Raw genomic sequence first — 26,383 nt, forward strand, 5'->3', positions numbered from 1 at the left:
ACCCCCATACACAAGTTCTAGAATATGTCTCCTTTGGATTTTTAGGGTATTGAAAATTTATCTAGTATATATGCCTTTATAACAACCAATGTTTGATAATTGTTGTAATTGATTTACAGAAAAAGAGAAGAAACTCGCTATTTTCATATATGCAACAATATTAACAAAAACTTCCAAATTGGCAGGACAGGACATACCACGACCTTTGATATACTAGTCGTGGATCACTAGTTTCGGTGAGATGGAAATGTCGACAAAAATATTGATTATTTTTTTTTTTTTTTTTTTTTTTTTTTTTTTAAAATTAACAAATAAAAACACACAAATAAACAAGCAAATAAGCAAAACAAATGTAACAAACAAACAATTTTTTTTTTTTAAAGATAGGTAAATTTAAAAACTCTTTTGCCCGTGCATATTGTGAAAGTCCATCTAAATTAATTTACTGTTATACGAACATACGACCTATTTAACGATCCACTGAATACGATGGAGAAGATTATGGAACAATTACAGATTCTGTATATATCATATTTATTATATAATGCGACGTAACATTGCTTTTATTTATCGATTTGTAAGCTCTAGAACATAGTTCTGCACTTAGCAAACCGAGTAGCATGAGTGTATTTATGTATAATTCCTCCCCAACACGTGAATAAAACCCGACTCTTGCTGCCATTTCCCACCTCAAGGGATGTATAAACCACCATGCTGTTATCCTATAAACCAGAGCGTATAGCCAGCTTCTATATGGTTAGTTTTAATTTTCTCTGGAGATGCGTTTTTAATCTGTGTAATGTTTTTATAAACCGATTATTACCTGTAAACCGCTTCGTGTTAATCCAGCACGGAACCAGTGTATTGTCGCGTGTCTATCTGAACAAGAGGCACGCACTCAAGGCTTCAGGTACAAGTCCCGGCGGAGTCGTGTTTTTAGGTACTCGGTGCTCAGTACATAACTCACACATAACAATGTTTTGTTTGACGACACCTCTAGAGCATATTTATTTACTAATCATCGGCTACTGAGATAAGGAAAGGCAATGTTTTATTTAACGACGCACTCAACACATTTTATTTACGGTTATATGGCGTCGGACATATGGTTAAGGACCACAAAGATATTGAGAGAGGAAACCTGCTGTCGCCGTTTTACTTTCATTTAACATGCCAAAAAATTCAGGTGTCACCCTAAATAAAAACATTAATTGATTTTGGAACATATATAATACTGTAGTATCTGTACAAATAAACATGATGGCTGTTTCTTTCATTCCTTAACTATTGGAGTGCACCCTGGACCATGACACACATATTAGTGTAAGGCAACCTTTTAGAGCGCTAAATAAACCGCGTGCCATGAAATAATACCTTGTCCCACATATAACCAGCCCATAGCATTGGCGTTGATAAACTAAAAGTAGTGTCGGAAATAGAATAAAAATAATTTTCGTCAATTATTTCTTTCATATTAAACTGACAAGTAAATATTTTGTAAATACCTATTTAATGATACTCTACCTAATTTAGCATTTACTTGTTTTGGCTCTCATTTATGTACATGGTGGTGTTTACTCTTGAAATTAAAATAAAGATGGTCAGTAAACAGGAGATTTGTGACCTTTATTGGAACAGACTATAACACATTTTGATGATATGTGTCAATTTCATTTACCTTTAAACAAACTTTTAATTTAAAATTGCAAGTTAACTGATTATTTTGAATAAATTATTAATTATTATCAGCATATTTAGTGAATATAAATTCAATATTAGTACATTAGAAATTTACACAATCTTGCAACCACTTAAAAGTGCTATATCATAGTTACATGTGAGCATCTGTTTGTGATAAAGATTCTCCAATAAAAATATATTTTCTACTAGTAGATTAAATTATTTCCTATAATAGAGCGTTCGCCTGATGCGCGGTCGGTCTGGGATCGAACCCCGTCAGTGGGCCAGTTTGGTTGTTTTTCGTTCCAGACAGTGCACCACGACTGGTATATCGAAGGCTGTGGTATGTGTTATCCTGTCTGTGGGATGGTGCATATAAAAGATCCCTTGTTGCTAATGGAAACAGTGTAGTAGGTTTCCTCTATGACTATATGTCAGAATTACCAAATGTTTGATATCCAATAGCCGAAGATTAATACATCAATGTGCTCTAGTGGTTTCGGTAAACTTCAGGAAACTTCTTTTTCTTGACTACATGCACGAACTCATCACTGCTTTTTTCTTCTAGATATTCTTGGCGTGTCTCCCTCTCTCCTTTCTAATCGCTGATCCGTCAACTGTTTTTACATTCAGTCTTTCTATTGTTGAATCTCCTTCTTATTGTCATCATCAACAGAAGAACCTTTTCTTTCTGCTCCTCTCTCTCCATACGCTGTGAGCCTCGGTGGCGTGTGTATTCACTTTTAACGATCTCTCTGAAGCAATGCGACATTAACCGAATTTGTCGAATTTGCTCATCTAATTATATTAAATTCTAGACGCCTAAACGATAACGATTAGATTATCCCCCTTGTTAACGGGGAGACGACTGTGCACTGTTTGTCTATCGTGTTGACGCCCTAGCGCCTTTACCACCTGAAACCTATGAAAATTTGATAAAGAAAAAAGTCCTTAATTTTATACGCTTGCTTTAAAAAAAAACACAAAAAAAAAAATCCTAACGGGCAGCTGTGTGTGTTGGCCACTGTCCACAAATTTAATTTAAATTTTAAACCGGGATGTGGGTGGGGACTCAAAGCTGCAGAAACAATAATGTTTTTAATGCCGAAACATATACTAAGACACTGTAGATAGACCTAATCGTGGTCTTTGCATCAGCCTCAGTGGTGTACTGGCTAAGTTATCAAATGTAAGACTCGTATGTACTGAGTTCGCATCCTGCTACCGGCTTCCATTGAGATAGTTTGAAGATTATTACACTGACATCTCTTTAACCGACTTCTATTTAAATTAATCCACCGTCCAGGGCTCCGTTTTACGAAACGATCTTAACGCTAAGATCACCTTAAGTGCATAAATATCGTATGTACTAAAGATGATCTTAGCGCTAAGATCTCTTTGTAAAACGGCACACTGGACTGTATACAAGCACAAGAATAAATTTTTTTTTAATGAATTGACGGATAACATGTCTTTAAGTCTCTGGTAGCGAGTATCGCTAAGTACTATAACTAGTTAATCATTCTGACAGAGACATATAGAACTTTTGGCGGAGATTAGGACGTGCGCAGTTAGTCACACTATTACCACGGCAAAGGTTCTATTGGTATGAATCTGACATATCCCAGCCTGGTAAGGCTTCCCATTTCGTGGCTAAGCCAAAATGACTGTATAAGATGGAATGTACGTGTATCACACGAACGTTTATATCAAGGGCTGATGCTCTACTTTTACCTTTCTTTAAAAAAAACCCCAAACATAATCTTTATTGTCCCAGAAGAATACGTAGTGTTAGGGTTGGGGCCCTAAATCACTACAACACATAGCAATATATATTAGTAGCAACATATAGGTGATTACATAGACATATTTAGTACTTTTACAGCTTATTAAAAACAATTATTTGGTTGCTAAGGTTTACTTGCTTAAAACAATGGATTTATCTGTTCCCATCATCGAGTGTTTAGCACCTAATGACCATTAACTCGTTTTAACCTTTTGGGATGTTGTTGAACAACTACCCATTCCCCTCTTTGCAAAAATAAACGTCAATGCTTAAACAAGGGTGTACAAGGATTTCCGCATGACGTCACAACTTTTAAAGTTCCTGTGCTTTTCCGGTTCGCCATTACACGTCGCATTGCCAGCTTGGAAGAACAGTGATTATACTATTAATTATTAATTAACCCTGGCCGTTGAATAACATGCTGCCAGGCAGTATTCTCGGGGCACAAACACCGCATTGTTAACAGATAGATGGGATTTTCACTCAGCTGAATTCCCTATCACCGTCGTCAGTCAAAACGGAAATAAACCCCCCAACACCTAACAAAAGCCTGCTCCACAAATTTTCTCAGAAACAACGACCCCGGTGCTGTCGGCAAAGACTTAGCAATGGATTCCTCACGTTCTTGGACATTTCGTCATCTGACGGCACGAGATAAGAGAAATCAATTTCTATGGAATCCTCGAAGAGAGGGTGTAACACTAAAGTCTAATAAGTTGTGCGGGTTCGTCCGGGAGACACGACTGCAATCTGATCTAGCAGATCAAACTCAAAAGTCTTAAAAGGTCGTCTGCAAGGCCCCCATCGCTGTTAAGATGGCTAAGACCATCATGGTAACAATCGTTATTGATGACGCACTGGCACGAGTATATATACATTTCAAAGTCTGGGATATTCTCGTGCAATTTTAGGAAAGAAATGACTGTTTAAAAATATCCCATTAGTAGTCATGTATTTGTATGGTAGTTGCGTCTGTTGGTCTTAAAAATTCCATATTGCTACTAGAGATCACAGCAGAAAAACGTCATCTGTATACCCGTTCAAAATGACATAATAGCACATGCTAAGGCTGTTGATATACCAATCGTCATGCACTGGCTGAAATGAAGAGAAAAAATAAACTAAAATAAACACTGAGTGTAATAGACAAACAAAATCGCAAACCCGTTTTCCAAGATTTTTTTACAAGACTTTAATCTAAATATGTATTTCTTATAACAAATATGACTGTTACAGAACTACGCGTGATAGAGTTACTTTTTGTTTTTAATTAGAAAATGATGGCAACTAGCGACACGTAAGCATAAGCGTACGAGACAGGGGGACAGCGGGTGGCAATTGCCCTCCCCTCCACGTCCTAGATAAAAACCTCAAATTCGGGCAAAAATGATGCAGATATTCAGGCAAAATGTGCTAACCTGAGACCTTTTTACCAAGTATTTTTCAATCATTCCAACCTCAAAATTAGTTGTAATCCATGTAGTGATTCCTTTGCATCCTTATTATAGCTATTTGGCAGAATGCCAATATGAATAAAATTATGTTGTTATACAGATTCGGGCATTTTCGTTTAATTCGGGCAAAAGCCAGTCTGCCCCCCCCCCCCCTACAAAAATGGGAGCACGTACGCCTATGTACCTAAGGAACTCTCTCTCTCTCTCTCTCTCTCTCTCTCTCTCTCTCTCTCTCTCTCTCTCTCTCTCTCTCTCTCTCTCTCTCTCTCTCTCTCTCTCTCTCTCTCTCTCTCTCTCTCTCTCTCTCTCTCTCTCTCTCTCTCTCTCTCTCTCTCTCTCTCTCGGGACGTCATGTTACTTCGAAGATTCAACACGTGTTTAGTTTAGCGAGCATACTTTTCTATCGAAGAAAGCCGGATTTTGGCAGAAGAACGACGTTTTAATAAGTTAATAGGAGGGTGCTGACGGCAAAGATCAGTACAGTCTCACTGTGGGGAGGATGTTTGAGCGAGATGCAGTCCAGAATACAACATTTATATTTCTGTCTTTCGACGTGTGTGTTCACTTTCTTGATTGGGGTTTTCGCAGGTGGCAGAAAGGTCTCTCGGATTATCAAGACTTGACCCGCGTGTTAACAACTCGGTAATGGATTTATTCTCCACGTACAGATAAAACTATAGCTGTAGATGTTGTGCAAGCTGCAACAATCCCCGTCACTGTGTTTTTTAACATGCATCGTTTACATATAAATGAAGTTCTTGTCTTCGCTTGTAATTGGGAAGTTTAATGCTACAAAAAGGTCATTCGTGTGTTAGCATATACATTTTGTATAAGTTTTAACAAGACTGTCTTCATTGTATGTATACTATTGTAAAGCATTTATATACAAATAGTAGTGTCGTTAAACGAAAACAAACTTTATATACAAATATTATAACTAATTTTCTTTGTGTGCATGTATTGAATTTTCATGTTTTGAAAAGTAAATCACAATAATATAATACTTTTTTTTTAAATATTTCGCCACAAGTTGATACAATTAGTTTCCATATATACTCTTGACACGTATTTCTAAAATATTTTTGGACGGTTGTAAATGGGAATTTACGAGTTTCAGAAAACTGATCTGTAAATTAACGTGTGTTGGTTTTATTAACCATGGTCGGGTACATATTGATTTAAAATTAATAAAAAATGTTTTAATAAAAAACAAACAAAACAACAACAACAAAACGTTTTCACCAAAATCTTGTCATTTTTCTTTATCTCTTTATTCTTTCTTTCTTTCTTTCTTTCTTTATTGTTGATGTGTTGTTGTTGATGTTATAGTTGTTTATTTGTTGTTTTTGTTGTTGTTGTTGTTTTTGTTGATGTTGATGTTTGTGCATAGATGGGAACTTTTAAGTTATAACAGGTTACCCTGTTACCCTGCATATGCTAAAACGTGGTTATATATTTACTAGCCACGTGTTCGATTGTCTGATATAGTTAGATCCTACACAAAATGTCTAGACATCTTCGCATACTCTATATATTCATAACTGGGGAACCTACACACGGAGTGAGTGTGGACTTAAGCAGGTGCCTGTTTCTGGGAATAGCCCGTACAATATAACACAGATCCGTTTAATACACAACACGATTTTTGTATACTATAAATTTGGTTTGCTATGTTATTATTGTTTTTAATACACACGTACATGCACTAATACATATCTGTTTTCAACATGGCACCAGCTTGAACAAACAAGCAGTATTACCAATATAATCCACACTATTTTAATTAAACATTGTACATTTTATGAAGCATGTAAATTTTATGAACCGTGCGAAACAGCTAATAAAAATATATTCTCCAAGCATCTGCTAAACGACATGACACGGAGATAAAGCATGGAATCTACCTGATACGATAAAATGTGCAAAGTCCGTGAATTATTGCTTGTCTTTTTCATTTGCAAATATATTTAATACTAATACATCTGTTTGATTGATCAGTGTATATGCTGGATATATTATATTCCCAGAACACGCAGGACCAACCCAGAAATAATTGTTTCATAGGTGCAGGCAATTTTGTTTCAATACTTATCACACAATTTTTTTTCATATTATTAATTAGAACTTGATTTCCGTGCTTAGGGCCTACTATATTAGATTAAGCCTCAAACACGCTGTCCTGGGCATAATACTATCGTAGTTATTAATGAGAGGCTTAACTCGGCTTTTACCATTAAAACGCAATCCTAGTAGGAGATGGTAATGAGATGCGAACCCAATACATACCAGATCGAAGCTAAAGGCTTAACCACTAGACTACCGAGGGCGGTCATATAATAAAATGTATAACTGCTTAATATTTGTTTTAACAAATTCATATATGGTTACTTAAGAAACAGTATTGGACATAACTGCTACCCATCCAAGGTTATAAAACAATGCGATATTACGAATAATTGAAAGTTTGTATTATTCAGAAAAAAAGAGGATTGGTTTTAATTATATTTAGTTTATTAGTTTTATTAAATAATTTTTGTAAAATCAAATTATTAGTTTAACAATATTAGTTTAAATATATTTGTAAATTGTAACACTCAACGTGTTTTGTCACATTATTATTAAAAATAACAACACAGTAATATACCACAATAAAGGGACATTAAATGTCGGTCCCTATTGACGCCTAGGACATTATAATTATTTGAAACTTGGCTGTATGTAAGAACGACATAACATTGTTTTTAAATGGAAAAAAGGCAACTGTGTAGTTAGAGGAAGACGATTTAAGAAGAGTTGTGATTATGCCGTCCTAATTGTAAGGGAGGGGGTTAATATGTTTCATGTTAAGATGATCGTAAATTTATCTGATCAACAAAGCGTAGCATATTTAAGTTTACATTTTCATTAAGCTAGGAGACTACCCAATATCAACATCAATTAGTTAAGTTTATATATATATATATATATATATATATATATATATATATATATATATATATCATATAATATGTAACGTATCCTGTGTAATAAAAGTATGTGATATTTTTCAGTTTGCAAATTAATCAGGTCACGGCACTACGTTTATTGACATGTAAGTAAACGTGCTACGGTGACACTCCAGAATTTACATATGCATTCATAATCATCAAACAAAAAACGTTTAATAGCAACTTTATATTGAAAGCTGTCCAGCATTTCGAACACACAAAAAACGTCAAGTATTAGTTTATTTTATGTAAGGATATTCCATTCAGAAGGACACAGTGTTTCATATAATCATACTCCAATTTAAATTTAAAGTTGCGTACGCAGTTTACAAAAACACGTTAAATTAAGCTTGAGATTATATGATAAAGAGATTATTACCCTCGTTTGTTTCGGTATCGTCAATATCATATACTAGTATCAGGAATAAAAATAATATATTATGCTCTCCAGAGGCTCGCATAATAGAAATTTTATTCCTAATATATGATACTGACTATTACCGAAACGCACTCTGGTAATAACCTCTATTACGTAGGTTGTTATAATAATAATAATAATAATAATAATAATAATAATAACCAACTACATACATGCAATGAATGTTAATGTTTTAAAGCGACTATTACAATCCAGACACAACGTCGATTTTCAATGTAAGGGAAATAACTCTAGTTAACCACACGACAAACTGCAATCACAGTTGCTTTACAAGAATAGCTCATTTTAGGGTTTCCGCACACACCCACTATTAAATCCTATCAGTGCTAAAATGTCAATGGTTTAGAACAACAAAACCAATCTATTAAAATTCCATGAACACTTGGGCGCATATTCAATTTTATTATTTTCAGTATTGGGTGTGTTTGACTAATATTTTCACGTATAGACCTAGTCTATATACCTCCAGGATTCCATCTCTAACCTTGAAAAGTAGTGATACGACTTGCACATAGTCTGCAATAATTAATGTCAAAGGATAGAACCCTACCCCCCCCCCCCCCCACACACACACACATACACATACACACCCACACCCACACACGCACACATCAAGGGTTCGTTCGATTTATATACGACAGCAACTTATGCAGCATACACATCATTGAAATTAATGGGTTTTGGCGTACATGTGCAGAGAACGATTACAATTTTTTTTAAATGCCATTTGCTGTCTATGTAGTACTAACAATTGTTAAAGTGTAACAAGTGAAACGATTTTGACAAAATATGCTAAAAATACTAATAGTATGTGGCACTATGTGCAGTAAATCACGATCGTGATGTTTCTATTTCTGTGGAAGTTTAAACAAAAGTACAGAACAATTTTTATAAATTCTCCGACTCCCTCGTATGTTTAACATCAGGAACGTGTAAATACGGCTTAATTCATGGAATGAATCTGGGTATGGTGTATGTAAATTACACGACAGCATCGGGGTTTTAACCCCCCTCCCCCGATTTATATTATTTGTAAGATCGAGAAGTCGATTTTAAAGTTTGATAAGCATGTTGCCATGTCATAATATAGCAGATTGTTATGCCTATTTTTGTTTAAGAGTTGAAGTTTGTAGATGAGGAGATTAAAAAGTAAAGCACATCCAAAGTCTTACTTCAATAAAATATGGAGTCATGGAAGTTAAAGTTTGTTTTGTTTAACAACACCACTAGAGCACATTGATTAATTAATCATCAGCTATTGGATGTCAAACATTTGGTAGTTCTGACACGTAGTCATCAGAGGAAACCTGCTAGATTTTTTTCACAGACAGGAAAGCACATACCACGGCCTTTGAACAATTGCGGTTGGAATAAGAGAAAATTGCAATCAGTTGAATAGATCCACCGACTGTTTTGTGCTGCCCCGTCCCAACTCGTATCTCAAAGGTCATGGCTTGTTCTCAGAAGTCAGTGGGAAAGTTCCCTTTCTTCAAATGGAAAAATGCAACTGGTTTCCTTTAAGACTATAATTATGTTACATTTACAAAACGTAGCCGATGATGAATACTATCTATGTGCTCTAGTGATGTCGCTGAACAAAACCTTTTTTTTCATTTCGTGCTGGGGTTTCGTCAATTCATTAATTCACACTTCCAGGATTGATAGATGGTAGAGAGGCTATAAGGCGTAGGCGGTTTCGGCCGTAGGGTTGGCTAGGTTTGTCTAGAACCCGCTCCCGCCCTCCCTCCCCTCTCGGTTGGTCACACTGAAGTTCCGCATAGGAACAGTGTCTCTTCTTAAACAACACTACTAAATAAGCCCAACCTTCCACTTGACCTCCCTACGGCTAAAATTTCTTTTTGATTAAATATTATTATATTTATTTCCTTTTGAATCGCCCGACTGAAGTTATTAGCGACCACAACATTTATTTAATAATATTTAAAGTTAGTATTTTTAATAATGCGCTTTCTAAAATAATTTGTATAGTATTAAAGTCCCATTCCCAATTTTGGTTTAATAATTAAAAATTGTCCATTCCTATTCTGTCCCGGACCAGACCACTGGTCATCCAGAGGTCGGGCCCGGGACAGACATGCCCGAAACCTCAGTGGTATAGGATCATGTTAAAAGGGTACTCATTCTCTCTCTTCAGGATTGTATCCATAATATTTTTAGAGGGGGTTCGTCGTCTCTGAAAAAAACGCCCCACTTATAGTCCGTCCCACAGGGAACGCCTTTTTTCATAATATGGAATTCACTACACGTTATTTATTTATTAGCCGATTGATTTGTAAATTGCACACAACAATAGTATTATTTTCAAAACACTTTTACTTTTCTTCTTACGTCAAACCAAACTGAAATTATTTACAAAAAACATTTTTATAGAATGATGGGTAGGACTATAGGTGAATGATTAACGTATGTGCTTAATGGTTGTACTATACCAAATAAAATCCCATAGGCGACCATGTTAACGTTTTTGTTTAAAAACACTATATGCAATATATCAACCAAACTATGACCCATAAATATCAGTACTACAACTCCTACCTCAAAGTATTACCTGAGGAAAATGGTACCTTTCATGGCTCATTTTCGGTGTAACCAGAGGTTTTTACAACACCCCTAGTTTCGCACAATTTTTTTTTTTACAGGTACCCCATGCATGTTTCAAGCACAAGGCTACTTGATAAAACTGCATACATTTTTAGCCCAGATGAAACTAATTTGTTTTACAACCAACACACTCACAGTTATCACCAATCACAGGACTTGTAGTGTTAACTTCTCTATCAAAAGTTCGGTGCACCTCGACGCAGCCGAAAGTTATTTACTGCCTCAAATCGCTATCAGAGTCTAGGCAATTCGGGACCGTATAATTTAAAAATTAAAGTTTGTTTTCTTTAATGGCACCACTAGAGCACATTGATTTATTAATCATCGGCTATTGTGTGTCAAACATTTGGTAATTCTGACATATAGTCTTAGAGGAAATCCGCTACATTCTTCTATTAGTACAAATAAATCTTTTATATGCACCATCCCACAGACAGGATAGCACATACCACGGCCTTTGATATACCCGTCGTGGTGCACTGGCTGGAATGAGAAATACCCCAATGGGCCCACTGACAGGAGTCGATCCCAGACTGACCGTACATCAGGCGGGCGCTTTACCACTGAGATACGTCCTGCCCCGGACCTTATAATTTAGGCATGCTAAAAAATACCCACAAATCAGGGGCGGATCCAGGAAATATTTTTAGGGGGGGACCAAAAAAGAAGGGCACATTGACTCGTCAAAAGGGCACCTTACTACAAGTTTTGATATTTACAATTAATATGAATTCCTACAGTTCTACGTCATAATATACTAGCAATAATGAAGTAAATTGGCGTCACTCGCGTTAGAACCTCAATGGGGCCCCATTGAGACTCAATAACACAGACACATATCTGCAAGCTTGCGCATGTACACGAAAATCTTGATTTCATTTATCTACAATATAATTATTGTTTACTTAAAAAAAAAAAATTCTACAAACAAAAAGGGCACTTGGACATTTTGAGGGCACTTGAACAATTTTTTGGGGGGACGCGTCCCCCTGGTCCCCCTGGCCCCCCCCCCCCCCCCCCCTTGGATCCGCCCATGCAAATGTAACAGATAAATCAAGCTTCTCTAAGAGGATTCGAACCAGGGACCGTCTATGGAGAATCCAGTACTCAGCTGAGCTACAATGAAAATTCACACTAATTAACTGGGTGTTTTTTTCTTTTGATGTTTACATGTACTTCTATATCGAGAGTTCAAACACACTTGTGGAAAATTACACCATAAATTATAAACACACATACTATTAAAAGTGAGAATTTTGCCAGTTCGTATTATCTTCAACAGACTTTAGGGAAAGTGACAATAATAATCGAAATTTGTCTAAATTGCTTTTGTTTTACTGGAAGAAGTTTATACGGGTTATAGTTTACCACCTTTCAAAGAAATGTCAGACTTTTGTTTCTCTTTTTGGTGAAATCATAATCTAATTGCGGAATGTCGCTCATATACAAGACAAAAACACAAATCCAATTCACCGGAAGATACGTGCAAATCTGCTTAAAGTACACCTATGGGTATTTAAAGGAGCGAACATCCATAATTGATCCGGCTATCGGGGCACAGTGGTAAAGCGCTCATCTGATGTGCAGTCGGTCTAGGATCGATCCCTATCAGTGGGCCCATTGGGCTATTTCTCATTCCAGCCAGTACACCACGACTGGTATATCAAATGCCGTAGTATGAGCTATCTAATCTGTGGGATGGTGCACATTAAAAGTCTTTTTTGCTACTAATGGACAAATTTTTTTTAACGGGCTTCTATAACACTATATGTCAGAATTACCAAATGTTTGACTTCCAATAGCCGATGATTAATAAATCAATGAGCTCTATTGGTGTCGTTTAACAAAACAAAACTTTATGGGTACTTTATTAACGTGCCTATATCCAAAAGAGGTTCAGGCACAAACTTTAACTTTTGATCCAGCCATCGTCCATCCATCCATACATAAACTGTTTGACAAAGGATGTACCGTCTATGCGTTCGTAAGACAGGCATTAAGCGTTAATATTAACACACGACTGAATACGGTCTATGATCAGCAGCACCGGCGTTAAGAGGTGCTAAGGAAAATGTCTGGAATGCATCTCATTTCAGCAGATATCTCGTGGCGTTAAAATTTCTCCATTTGTCTGCAGTACTTGTGGTGTAAACTTTCCACTTCGCAATTTGCCAGCTTCTTTGTTGAAGCCTTTTTCAATTAATTTTGTCATCAAGTGTCTAAACAACGGCATTCCCGCGCACGCGCTCAGCGCGGAATACTGTCACCGCTGTCAGGACGGGAAATAGAAATTCTCGCGCCCAACGGAAGATGAAAAATGACGTGTCACATTTTTGTCAGATATTATCACAGCACTTTCTGAGTTGCCTTTTCTTCAATTATCAGACAATTCACGGAGCAAAGGTTTCGATATATATAACTTTCAGACTCTGAAGTGTGAATGATGCCTTTTCCAAGTGAAGTATTGTCGCCGTCCCCCTGCCCCATGATCCGTTTCCGGCTAACAACAAATTTTTATTAAGAGTGATTAGCTTTACGAAATTAAATTAATATGTTTACGTGAAATGATACATTTGTATTACCAGATAGCCTGACAGAAGTGGGGTTTTTTTTCTTCTATTATTATTATTAATTAAAAACAAGGGCGGGACGTAGCCCAGTGGTAAAGCTTTTGCCTGAAGTGTGGTTGGTCTGGGACCGATCTCCTTCGATAGATGCATTGGGATATTTCCTGAAAGTGCACCACGACTAGTATATCAAAAGATACGATCCTGTTTTTGCTACTAATGGACAAATGTCGCGAGTTTCTACTCTAAGACTATGTCAAAATAACCGAATGTTTGACATTCAGTAACCGATGATAAATAAATCAATGTGGTCTAGACTCTAGTGGTGTCGTTATTCAAAACCAATACTTGAAACTTTTATTAAAAACAATTAAAAACGGGTTTCGCCTGAGACATGTAATATTCCATTAAAATTACAATTAGCATCATTATTACTTTTTCACTTTTTTTTTCTTTTTTTTTAATTTAAATTTATTTATAGTTATTTTTATTCTTTTTAAAAATCTTTTTTGTATTGTTTGTTTGTTTGAGGGTGGGGTTTTGTGTGTGTGTTTTTTGTTTGTTTGTTTGTTTTTTGGGGGGAGGGGCTGTACGGAAGTAGGTAGTTTAGGATCCTTCCTGTTCAATGTACGTGATCCACAAACTAATTTGATCGGTATATCTGTGCAATACGGCAGCTCAGTTGGGAGAACGCTCGCCTGAAGTGCCAGCATCGTTGGATCAAACCACTCCAGCGGATGCATTTTTCTTACTGCAGATTATATTAAACACTTTTAAAATGTTAAATTATTTTGGAGCATATTATGGTCAATTAAAAAAAAACCCATACAAATTTGTTTTTTTTTTAAAAATACAAGTACTTTTTAATTAGAAACAAGCAACTTCAGATCCCAATTTCTTTGATTAATTGTAATTCTAAGAGCGACGTGGTATATATATTTGTGGTATATTTTAATATTTTTATTTAAAAGACGTATGTATTAAATTTAGGATAACATTTTACGACAGCCGTGATTGCTTTGGTGGTAATTTCCCTTAAAATTGTACTCCAGAGTATAATCTAGACATATTTCAAACATATATATTTAATCATTCAAAATAGACCATCCACATTCATTTTCTTACCGTCGTACGCTAATCGATATCACCACTTCGGTGGATCCATGGAACTGATTGGGTTGTTTTCTGTTGTTTTTTCGAACCAGTGCACTACAGCTGGTCCAAGGCAGTGTTAAGTGTTTTCCTGACTGTAGGAAAGTGTATATAAGAGATCCCTTGCTGCATTAGAAAACAACGTAGCGCGTTTCCACTGATGAATAAGTGTCAGAATTACTCCATGTTTGACATTCAATAGCCGATGGGGGCGGGACCTAGCTCAGTGGTAAAGCGCTCGCTCGATGCGCGGTCGATCTGGGATCGATCCCCGTCGGTGGGCCCATTGAGCTATTTCTCATTCCAGCCAGTGCACCACGACTGGCAAATCAAAGGCTGTGGTATGTACTATCCTGTCTGTGGGATGGTGTATATAAAAGATCCCTTGCTGCTAATCGAAAAGTGTAGCCCATGAAGTGGCGACAGTGGGTTTCCTCTCAATATCTGTGTGGTCCTTAACCATAAATAAAATATTTCCTTCCTTCAATAGCCGATGATTAATTAATCAATGTGCTGAAGTGGTGTCGTTAAACAAAACGAACTTTAACTATAATCGATATCCAGACGTGTGTGCAGGGAATTGTGCAGGGGGTCGGTCTAGTCTGTGGCGAGCGAAGTTATTTTTATGGGGTCGGGTCTAGCTCTTTCGAAACCTTCATTTTTACACTGTAAAGCGGGAAGATATTTCAAACTTCAGTGTTTCGCGTTACAAACTGCTGTAATTAAGAACAAGGCAGCTGGTTATAACCGTCGAGAGCAATAATGCATGAGATTATTTAAGTTATAGGTGTGTTTGTATTTTAATTTGTAAATGTTATATGGTGAGGCGTTAACAAAAATTTTAAATGTGCATATGGGTTGATGCATATAAAATTAATATACGTTCTCACACACCAGTTGGTGAGAACATCGTTATTTTTTATAATACATACTGAAAACGCACGCATACGTGTGATAACAATTTAAAAACATACGGATGGCTGTCGCCACTGTCCTGCCATCAATAAAAAAACCACAATCGAAATCAATTGCTCTGTGACAATAAGTTAACCTGAAATCGATTTCTCTGTTATGCATAAGTTAACTGCACGCACAAACGCCGTAAATAGGTTTTACTTGAAAAATACTTTTAAATTTATTTTATACCTGGTTTCTTAAGGATATGTAAGAAATGGAATACATGTACTTCGTTCGTGTTCGTTAGATACCATTTATCTTACAACTCGTTGTTTTAAAAGGTATTCAACTCGCTTTCGCTCGTTAGATTCGTTTTAAAGCAATTCGTTGTAGGGTAAATATTATCTAACGGCCATGCATGTAGTATTCTCTATAGTATGTAGTTGATACCGGCAACAACGGAAGGCCGCGAGGTTTGGATTGGTGTGGTCCAAGGGTATAGTGCGCGCTCTGTCAGTCCATTCTGCGATATTTCTTCATATTTTTCATACACATTGATTTTTCGTCTTAAAATTAGTGTACAGAAAAGTGAGCCCTTTAGTACTTTAGTCCTTGAAAGGATTTAAAAAGAAAGAAAAAAAAAAGGAAAAAAAGGGGGAAAAAAGAAGAAAAACAACAAAAAAACTACTTTTTATCTCGCCAAACATCACGCGCGTCGAAGATAAATTTTGTGATATATTTCACCAGTTGTCAAGTTGCATCAAACTGACTGACAGATCGCACATGAAGAATGTTTTCCTGCGCTCGGGCTGGAAATGGAACGTGTAAGCTGCCCGCTCGCTAGTCGGGTGTTGGTAACAGGCACTTGGCACTCATGTTAATGGCATGTCAGAGCCGTGCAGTAAGATAACATTGCTTGTTCTCGATATGTTGAACACGATATGTATTTTGTCTGCCGACTGCCACTGACAGCGCCACGTAGCGCTAGTCACGTTCATGGTATCTGGAGACGCAACGTTATGATGGAGTGCGCTCGGTTTTTGATGGACACGAACGTTATGATGAAGAGCGCACGGGTTGTGACGGACACCGGATGCGTGTCCATGTTAGCGGTTTTTGACTTTAAGTTGCCGTTACATTCACATAATTAATAATCATAGGCGTACGGGCTCCCATATATGTGTGTGTGTGTGTGTGTGTGTGTGTGTGTGTGTGTGTGTGTGTGTGTGTGTGTGCGTGCGTGTGCGAGTGCGTGTGCGCGCGCGCCGGTTGGGGTGGGGGCCAGGCTGATTTTTACTCGAATTAAACGAAAATGCTCGAATCTGGATAACAACATTTATTCATATTAACATTACTGCCAAAAAGTTATATAGTGTTGCAAACAAATCACTACGCATTTCTACAATGGTTTACAACTAATATTTTGGCAGAAAGATTTGAAATACATGGTGAACAAAGATTTCATTCCAGCTCATTTTGCCCGAATATCTGTTGTTTTTACTCGAATTTGAGGATTTGTTCCAGCACTAGCTTATCCCTCCTCCCCTGCACCCCGTCTCGTACGCTTATGTTAATAATTTAAACTAAAAAAGAGAGATAAAATAAAGAAAGTAAAAACTACGAATTAATCTGTTTACAAGATAATATAATCTCAAAAACAACCTATAATATAATTAAATATATTCACTTAACATGGATTTACTACAATAGAGAGGTTTCGCAACCACACTATTACTGTTACGGATTATTATAATGGGCTGAATTTAGAAAGCCTGTGTATGTCTTACACACGTGTAACTGCACATAGGTACAATGCTTTAACACCCGCATTTAATAATAACAGGCTTCGTTAATTCGGTCCTATATGTTTCGGTAACAGTACAGGACTAATCGTTCAGCTAGTTTCGCAGATCGGCACGGACAGTAACTTAAAGACGGCGGCATTCTTAAAAGTGTTATTTATTTATTATTTTTATTTAAATTAAATATTAGCCACACATTTATTATGTATAGCAGGCCTTTTAATCGTAAAGAGCGGGAAGCCTTAACGTCACCAACTACACTCAAAGTGACGACCTACCATTATCCGTAACAGTAAAGGTGTGGCTGCTAAATCTGTCTATAATGCAGTTTCACGCCACCTGTGTTATAAATTACCTCAAGAGATATTTATTAATAAAAATATACAAATAATTTCACTGAAATGTTTATAACGGTACATGTGTTTGCTTTCATTCGAGTAGGCCTATAGTCCTACTATACTTGATATTCAACGTCATAATTGTAACGTTTTTCGCGAATCGAGTCCGCCATGGAGCACACCCACGTGTTAAGATCATATCTGTATTTCATGATGTTCATTTCGCCACCCGATAGTCAGATCAAGTGACGTGTTTTTGTCTCAGAATGGGTTTGATTCTGATGCCGTTCTCAGCACGCATGGTAACGGTTTCTCGTTTCAGGACTTTGTGGTTTGGGTCCAGCTTAATCGAATATCTGAAACAAACAATTTTAAAACGTGATTAACATAAGTAGTGAGGTAACAGTAAAAAACCCCCACCCCAAAACCCTCAAGCAATAAACAAAACCAAAACGCCCCCCCCCCCTCCAAAAAAACACAAAACACACACAAAAAACAACAACAAACAAAACCCCCCACAAAACAACAAAAACAACAACAAAGAAACAAACAAAACAAAAACAAACAAACAAACCACACACACACCAAAAAACCCCAGTGCAAATGCTAAATTTATGGCTTTGAATCTCCAATATTCCCAAACGTTTTTCCAGCGAGTGATTTGTTTTAATTTAGATTTCCAGAAGTTTGATCACAACATTACTATCGTATGTTATATTCCATTAAACGATTTTCCTAACCGCTATGGAAGCAAATCTCAAGGGTATCAAATCTTTTAAAATTTGTATTATAGTGGATAACTGATTCTCGCAATGAAATAATAAACCAATACAATTTTATGACTGAATTATATTTGCTGCGGTATTAATTATTATGGCTGAACATCGTTATACTATTCACTGCGGTACTACAGTAACTATTCATACAGGACATACTTATGTAGAAGTCTGGCGAGGAAGATCTTGATCTCATGCAAGGCAAAGTTTTGACCTATGCAATTTCTGAAGAAGAAAAATAAAAACCTTAAAAGTATTGTCTGAAAGTAAAAAGCATTATGAAACTTTGAAAATTGACAAATATTGGATTTATTTGTCGTAATTAAATTATATGAACTAAGCTTTAGCCTGTTATGTTGGTCAGTCCCTATCGTAAATATAAACATTACTACATAATATTGTTTTAAAAATATAACCTTCCAAAATTTATTTCATGTATTATTATCAACTGGACTTAGACATGTTTTCATACAGGTTCGGGCTTAAAAAGTAATCTAATATTATAATTTTATATCATTATTGTAACTAATGTTAATTTGAATCGTACGAGGCTAAGCTAAACTGACCTGGGTCCTGCTGAAAACGGCACAAAAGCATAGGCATTTCTGTTGTCACAATTTTCAGGTGCAAAACGTTCAGGTCGAAATTCCTAAATAATAAAACATACAGGTGTAGATATTTTAACGACACCTCATCACATTTTAAACTGGTTTTGAGGCTGAAGTAGTAGTAGTAAATGTAGCAGCAGCACTACTACTAGTAGTAATAGTAGTAGTACTAGTAATAGTAGTAGTAATAGTAGTACTAGTAATAGTACTAGTAGTAGTAGTAATAGTAGTAGTAGTAATAGTAGTAGTAGTAGCAGCAGCAGTAGTAGTAGTAGCACTAGCAGTAGTAATAGTAGTAGCAGTAGTAGTAGTACTACTACTACTAGTAGTAGTATTAGTAGCGGTATCAGTAGTAATAGTAGCAGTAGTAGTAGTACTACTAGTAGTAGTAGTAGTAGTAATAGTAGTAACAGCATTAGAAGCAGCAGCAGTCGTAGTAGCAGTAGCAGTTTAGTAGTAGTAATGGCAGGTGTAGTAGTAGGTGTTGTGGTAATAGCACGAGTTGTAGTGATAGTAGTAGTAGACAAAAAGGATCTGCCTATGTTATTACTAATTAGTACTAGTGATAGTGGTAGTGACGTCGTTGACTACTGACCATGGAGTTGTCCCACACGAGTGGGTTGTGGTGGACGCAGTACAGCTGGATGTTGATGGCAGTGCCAGCAGGGATGGGTTTGTCGTCGATCACCATGTCCTGCGTGGTTATTCTCTGGATGAATGGGACTGGGGAGTGCAGGCGAAGACATTCCTTAACACACATGTTTAGGTGTGTTAGTTTTGCCAAATCCTCCCTGTAATAGTTTAAAATGACCACATAATTAATTAAACATAATGAAATATTATCAACCCAAACTGACTATGTACAAATTCAACTTAACAATTTCCCAGTGATTTTGAGTGGAGTTTTGTATTCTAAACGTTCATGACGTACTGTGCATGGTACGGTCTGGCTATGACCTTGCAGACTATGGGAGATGGCGTATCTAAACAACATCACTGAAGATATTTAGCCAAGGGTATTTTACGTTTTTGCTGGAAGTTTAGATGGATTTTGATTAATATTGGCCCATTTTGAAGAAATAATGCTGGAGATTCTGGGTTTTTAGGGAGTGTGTTTTTGCGTGTATGTGTGCTTGCACAAGACTGGGTCCGCCTGAGTACGGCAGAAAGAGTCCAAATACGTGAGTCCCATGCGAAATGCTTTACGGAAGTTACAACATTCACAATGAATACTATTTATATTTATTAATTACTCAGCTGGCATTTCTTAACGAAAATGTATTTTTAAAAAAGCCTTTGTATTACACTTCAGTATCCTTACATCTCAATGTCTTCTGTTTTCTTTCCCGCCATGAGGTCATCAATCCCTTTCTGCACTGCCTCCTGGTGTTCAGGATGTCCAGCTAGTGAGAACATTGTCCACGAGATGGCGCTAGCTGTGGTGTCATGTCCTGGTAGAAAGGAAGAATGCATTTATTGTGCCATAAGCGAAACAACGGCAACAACAACATGCCAAAACCTAAACGACTCCTTGAGGATGAATGATGCAGACTGAGACCGGCCTCGGTGGTGTCGTGGTTAAGCCATCGGACACAAGGCTGGTAGGTACATGGTTCACAGCCTGGTACCGGCTCTCACCCAGATATAGCGTTAACGATTCGATGGGTAGGTGTACGGCCACTGCACCCTCTTCTCTCTCACTAATCACTAACAACACCTAACCCACAAATAGCTGAGGTGTGTACCCAGGACAGTGTGTTTGGACTTTAATTGGATATAAGCACGAAAATAAGTTAAAATGAAATGCAGGCTAAGGACAAGCCGATTATGGCAAGTAAGCCGAACGATTGCAGACCTTTTTGTTCTAAAATATGAGGGTGGGGAGTAGTTTTCATAAAAACAAAATAAACAGCTGTATGCCAAAAATCGCATGGTGTATTAATTAAAACCAAAACACTTTAACTGGTGATACACATGTAGAAAACAATTTCAAATAATCACCACCAGACGTAAAATTGACATTAGAAATACAATACCTTCGAAGAGAAATGTGTCGACCTCGTTTCGTATTTCAAGGGTACTCAGACCAACTCCATTTTCATCCTTAGCTGTAAGGAGGATGTCGAGGAAATCCAAACACTTCTTTCTCTTCGTGGTCGTTTCGTCTCCTTGACCAGAAGCCTGATTATGATAGAACAATAGCTGAATTATATATATATATTTAGTCGGACCTCGTTACAACGACTACGTTCGTCCCCGGGTCACTTTGTCGTTATATCGATTTATTAATCATCAGCTATTGGGTGTCAATAGCAGCAAGTGATCATTTATATACACCATCCCACATACAGGATAACACATACCAAGGCATTTAATATACCAGTCGTGGTGCACTGACTGGAATGAAAAATAGCTCAATGGTCCCACCGACGGGGATGGATTATAGACCATCATTAAACACTAAGTATATTATTATTAATCTAAGCGCATTTACTGTCAAAGTTGACAGTTCGCTTTAAAAACAAGAATTATCATTATCAGGAAGTATGAAATCATATATGGATACAATCATCTTATTGTAATACGACGAAAACAAAAATGATACTAACCAGAGCGTCTTTTCGCTTGGCAATAATATCTTCAGCCACTTTGTGGACAAAGTCGCAGTTTTTATGGAACCGTCGTCCATCAGACGTTAGATTGTAGATCCAAGAAGGATGAAGCCAAGGCTTGCTGAAACCAATCACAATATAACTAGAATATAACGATGTATCATTAACGTGGCTTCTAAAGGACATTGACCCTAATCTTTAGACACTGTAAAATATCATTAGCTATTGCATCCTTTACACTGTTAAATTACACAGTGCTATCAACTCCTTGTTTATAAATTTCAAATTTGAAAATCCTGTTTGCTTCTGGTATGAATTATTATTGCATTTTTATCGCCGTTGGTGATATTAATAATGGCAATAGAGAGTTTTTGACATACATGTTACTGTTGCATATTGACTTAATAAAAATGAAGAACTTACAAATATCTTTGAGCTAGAAGTTCCGAGTTCTCGTTTACTGCCAGAACATATGGATGCTTTCCTCTGAAAATAATTATTATCATAAATAATACAAGGTAATAATGGTTAAAACTATATCGTTTACCAGTTATTGAATGGCAACATAATACTGAGTCAAGTTATTTGAGTTCCCCCAAAACTTAAACGTGGACCCTAGCCAGTGGTGAGATAATCCCGCCACTGCTGACGCCGATGCAGACGTCGTTCACGTCAGACTCGGTGATCACGTAGTGGCGCATTTCACTACCTGAATAACACAACAATGAATCAATAATAACAATAAACCAGAGAAGAAAATCTCTCAGTTTTTCCGGAATTCCAGATACCGCAAACTGTTCTTGTTTTTGATCTTTTATGAAAAAGGAATAGTGATCCCATAATTTTCTAGACTCAGCAACGTTTTTGTTTTCTGAATGATTTGTCTAGTGCGTGACTGTAACTAGCAGGTACATAGTGGGAACAATTATTGAAAATACGAAAAATGCCATTTTTTGTGTCAAATATATACTTTTTGTGTTAATGAAGACCCTGCATTACTATTATTAATAATGTAACTTTAATCCTGCTTTCAATCATTACTAATTATTTTTGTCCTAAGCATTTTAAGCTAAGTATAGCCCTCATTATTAATACTTGCCCGATGTTTTGACAGTCTGTGTCAAACGAGAAGGCACATTTGAGTATGACATCAAGTGTGTACATGCTGACGTGAGAGAACGCTTCAAAATACTGGTCGTTCTTTGCAAATTCCTTTATTTTGTTCTGTAAAGAAAGGACAACTATTTTACTGCTAGTCCTAATTATATATTCTACCTGAAATGTGGGAGGTTATAGCTGGTGGAGTTGCATGTACAAATAAACTATGCAAAAATAAGCTGAATAGGAAAATATAATAAACTAAAAATGTATCAACCTGGATGTATCTAGTCCATTGTGTAGGATAGTAATGCATTTTAAGTAGGCAACTGAAATATTATCCCGATTTAGGGTGATCGTTAACTGAAAGAAAATTAATAGTTTGAAAATCGTTTAATGACTGTATTTTATTTCTAACCAGGAAAATATCCGCTGCTCTGTTCTTGATGGTGATGTAAGGTTTTAGGATGTCGAAGTGGAAAGCCGGTGTAAGCAGACGTCGGTTTCGCGCCCATTTTTTACCACCGGTTATAAGCAAGCCGTCCCCTACCCATGGTTCAATCAGTCCATAAGCGCCGCCTTTTGGCTCTGAAACGAAACCACGGAGAGTAACGAAGCAGTAGGCCTTATTCAGGCCCGTAAGAACGATGTTTGTAGTGTGAATGTATGTATAAGCTCTATTTACGTGCCTATATCCAGTATAAAGGTCCAGGCATGTTCATCCCAAGCCCAGTCTTTGGTAAATGTAATGTGACTGTGTGTGCTTGCGTGATAACCTAAATATGTTATGGCATTGTCATTTGAGAAACTATTTTATGTTTTTTTCTTCAGCATTTGATATTCCGTATACGTGAATACCAACAAACTGATAAGAAATAACTGATGTGTGGTTGTGATAATTTTTGTGATATACTTGATTTCTTTAGGATATGTTTTAACCATATGAGGATAATTTTGTCCATTGTCATTTTGTTTTAGATTAATTTTTACGATTTGTCGATCTTTTAAAGGTTAAGTTTGACCACACGCTGAACATACCTGATGTCTTCAAGATAAGCTTGGCTGTCTCCGGGTGTTTGACGTTCACCATTGGCAGATATCCCAGCCACAGCAGGTTGAGGCGAGGCATAACACTCATCAGGTCTCGCTTGAACTTCAGACCAGCCTCGTTGGGTCCCGGGATCTACAACAACAGACACGATACACCAGTGTTAACTGTGTTTGTTTGTAATGAACGCGGACCGTTTCATTGCGTTTGTTTTGAATCAAAAGGAAACCATTTCATTGCGTTTGTTTTGAATTAAATGGGGGCCATTTCATTGCGTTAGTTTTGATTCAAATTTCACATAAGGATCTCCCTTTTGTCCCACCCGGAAGACTGTGTATTACCAATAATTGTAAAATGTCTGAAGACTGAAGAGACCAAAAGCTGTATGTAGAGAGCACTGAGCTCAGAAATATTACTAAACTACACAAGTTTGAATCATTGTTTTACCTAAAATTAGTTGCAATAAACTGTGCTTTGGACAAGGAAAAAAAGGAGACCATTGTTTGAAATATCCCCAGGGTAAATCTGATTGCTTAGATCGGGGACATATCGCCCCTATAAAACTATATTATTAAGGTTATTTCCCGATACATTGCATGGTGTTTCGAAGACAGAGGATGTAAAATGAAAGGAGCATGTATATGAAGTATATTCAGTTGCGTTTTATTTAGACATCTAAACTTTTACTTTGACACGTTTTAACAATCACAGGATACACCAATCTATGAAACAAGTTATTTTGAAAACAATTGTTTAATTCCGTATGCCATAAAATAAAACACATGTTAAAATACAGTTTCGGTTATAAAATAAATGATAAATTTAAAAACATAACTACTATGCAGACATGTAACTGATCTAGAAATTAAAGACAATTCCAGGCAATTCGCCTTTCAACAAAGTGAAAGTTTTAACGCATATAAAAAGTCAACCTTGAACCTAATTATCTTCTTATAAGTTAACTTGTACGAGGAACAAAAAGAAAAAGAAAAAGAGTTTACTTGTCAATTAATTTAATTTTCATCTAGAAAATTGCCAGCAGTTTCCTGACGAAGCATTCAGATATTTGAGTGGTTTTAGTAGAAAACATTAATATGTATATGTGTAAAAAGTACCTGTGACGGTACATGCTCTTAATTTTGTTTTCGCCTGTGGCGATATTAATTGTTTTAGAAGGCCGTGTGCAGTTCCAAATTGCACTTAGCAAGATGGGCAACTTGTTACGTAATACTTCTGCGCGACGGTCCTCGATAGGTACGCCTAATACACACCCAGAGCAGGTGTGGAGGCCATGTGGCTAGTAGTTACGTAATATCTCCGGTAGTGCTGATTATGGCCAGGGGATTGCTCGCGGAATGGCGACATCCAGTCTGACGATCAGAGAAATATACCGACTCTGGGAGAGGTGGAATATCAGATGATAGGGGGAGGACCGCCTTGTACCCCAGGCGATTTTCTGGTTTATAATAAATAGCTAGGGTTTAGAGATATCTGGGAGAACTAGGAAGGCTCCAGGGGATCACGGACGTCGTCCACTGAACGATCTATATTAGTTCAGAGGGGACTTTGGTAAATATGTATTTTCTGCTCTGTGTATAACCTTGATGTGATTGATGTGACTTTAAATATCTTAATACTGTATTATACCAATATTCTTTAGACATTGTCTTCGGTCATCTGACGAAGTAAATCGTAGACTTTTTGTTCTAACATTATACGAGTATTTGGTAATATAAAGCTTAGCCAGTCATCCTAGAAGACCTAGGTCAACTGTAGGTTATTGTCTTTATTGTGATAGGTACCAGTATTAATTCTGTGTTACAAGGTTACTAAATGAGTAGTTAGAGTTAATTAAAAATTAACCAGTTAGGAATAGAGCTGTAATTCCTTTATTAATTAAGTTCCCCTGGAAGCGTTTCTCAGTTATTACACGTGTGGGTGTTGTGTCACGGTGAAGTGATTAGCATATTGTGTAAACTAGACACCTAGAGATTAACTAATTAAGTGATCAGTTCTAGGTTGTTATTATTGTTGTTATTAATTAACTACTGCGGCTGTACATTTGTCAGCGTAGGTTAATACAGATTCCAAAGTGTACTTTGTTTTTGTTGTGTTTTCTAGTGAATTAAACGTGCTATAATAATATATACTTATATAGGATCGTATCTCTGATCATACCTAGACGAGCCATACTCGGGTAAATACCGCCCGTTACAGAGAGATCTAATAGATATACAGTTAGGAGAGATATTTGGACAATCGTGTTTTATTTCAGTTACGGGTATTATAGAATCCGCCCCGTGACAGGAGTAGAAAATTTGTGGGCGCTCGTCCCGGCTCTGAAAACGGGACAATGCAGAGAGAGAGAGAGAAGAGAGAAGAGAGAGGAGAGAGAGAGGAGAGAGAGGAGAGAGGAGAGGAGGAGAGAGGAAGAGAAGAGAAAGAGGAAGGAGAGAGGGATAGAGAAGAGAAGAGAGGGAAAGAGAAGGAAAGAGAAAGAAAGAAGAAGGGAAGAGA

The 26,383-nt window shown here is 36.8% G+C and overlaps 1 protein-coding gene and 1 long non-coding RNA gene across 2 annotated transcripts in view; one reads left to right on the forward strand and one right to left on the reverse strand.

Annotated features, from left to right (window-relative positions):
* The window catches only part of LOC121367730, a 49,957-nt gene extending 25,822 nt beyond the window's left edge, over positions 1–24,135 (forward strand). Inside the window, exon 2 of the long non-coding RNA XR_005957427.1 lies at positions 23,829–24,135. This is a non-coding gene — a long non-coding RNA (uncharacterized LOC121367730). The remainder of the gene's footprint in view (positions 1–23,828) is intronic.
* Positions 17,213–26,383, reverse strand: part of LOC121389402 (cytochrome P450 4F6-like) — a 13,869-nt gene continuing 4,698 nt past the window's right edge. The window contains exons 2-12 of the mRNA XM_041521017.1: positions 23,857–24,001; positions 23,237–23,406; positions 22,820–22,944; positions 22,144–22,206; positions 21,718–21,841; positions 21,145–21,289; positions 20,430–20,559; positions 19,704–19,899; positions 19,067–19,149; positions 18,660–18,725; positions 17,213–18,080 (exon numbers count right to left, since the gene is read on the reverse strand). Of these exons, the coding sequence (XP_041376951.1) occupies positions 17,966–18,080; positions 18,660–18,725; positions 19,067–19,149; positions 19,704–19,899; positions 20,430–20,559; positions 21,145–21,289; positions 21,718–21,841; positions 22,144–22,206; positions 22,820–22,944; positions 23,237–23,406; positions 23,857–24,001 (1,362 nt within the window). The 3' untranslated portion in view covers positions 17,213–17,965. The remainder of the gene's footprint in view (positions 18,081–18,659; positions 18,726–19,066; positions 19,150–19,703; positions 19,900–20,429; positions 20,560–21,144; positions 21,290–21,717; positions 21,842–22,143; positions 22,207–22,819; positions 22,945–23,236; positions 23,407–23,856; positions 24,002–26,383) is intronic.

This window comes from Gigantopelta aegis, chromosome 3, assembly GCF_016097555.1.
Source record: "Gigantopelta aegis isolate Gae_Host chromosome 3, Gae_host_genome, whole genome shotgun sequence".
Lineage (NCBI taxonomy): Eukaryota > Metazoa > Mollusca > Gastropoda > Neomphalida > Peltospiridae > Gigantopelta > Gigantopelta aegis.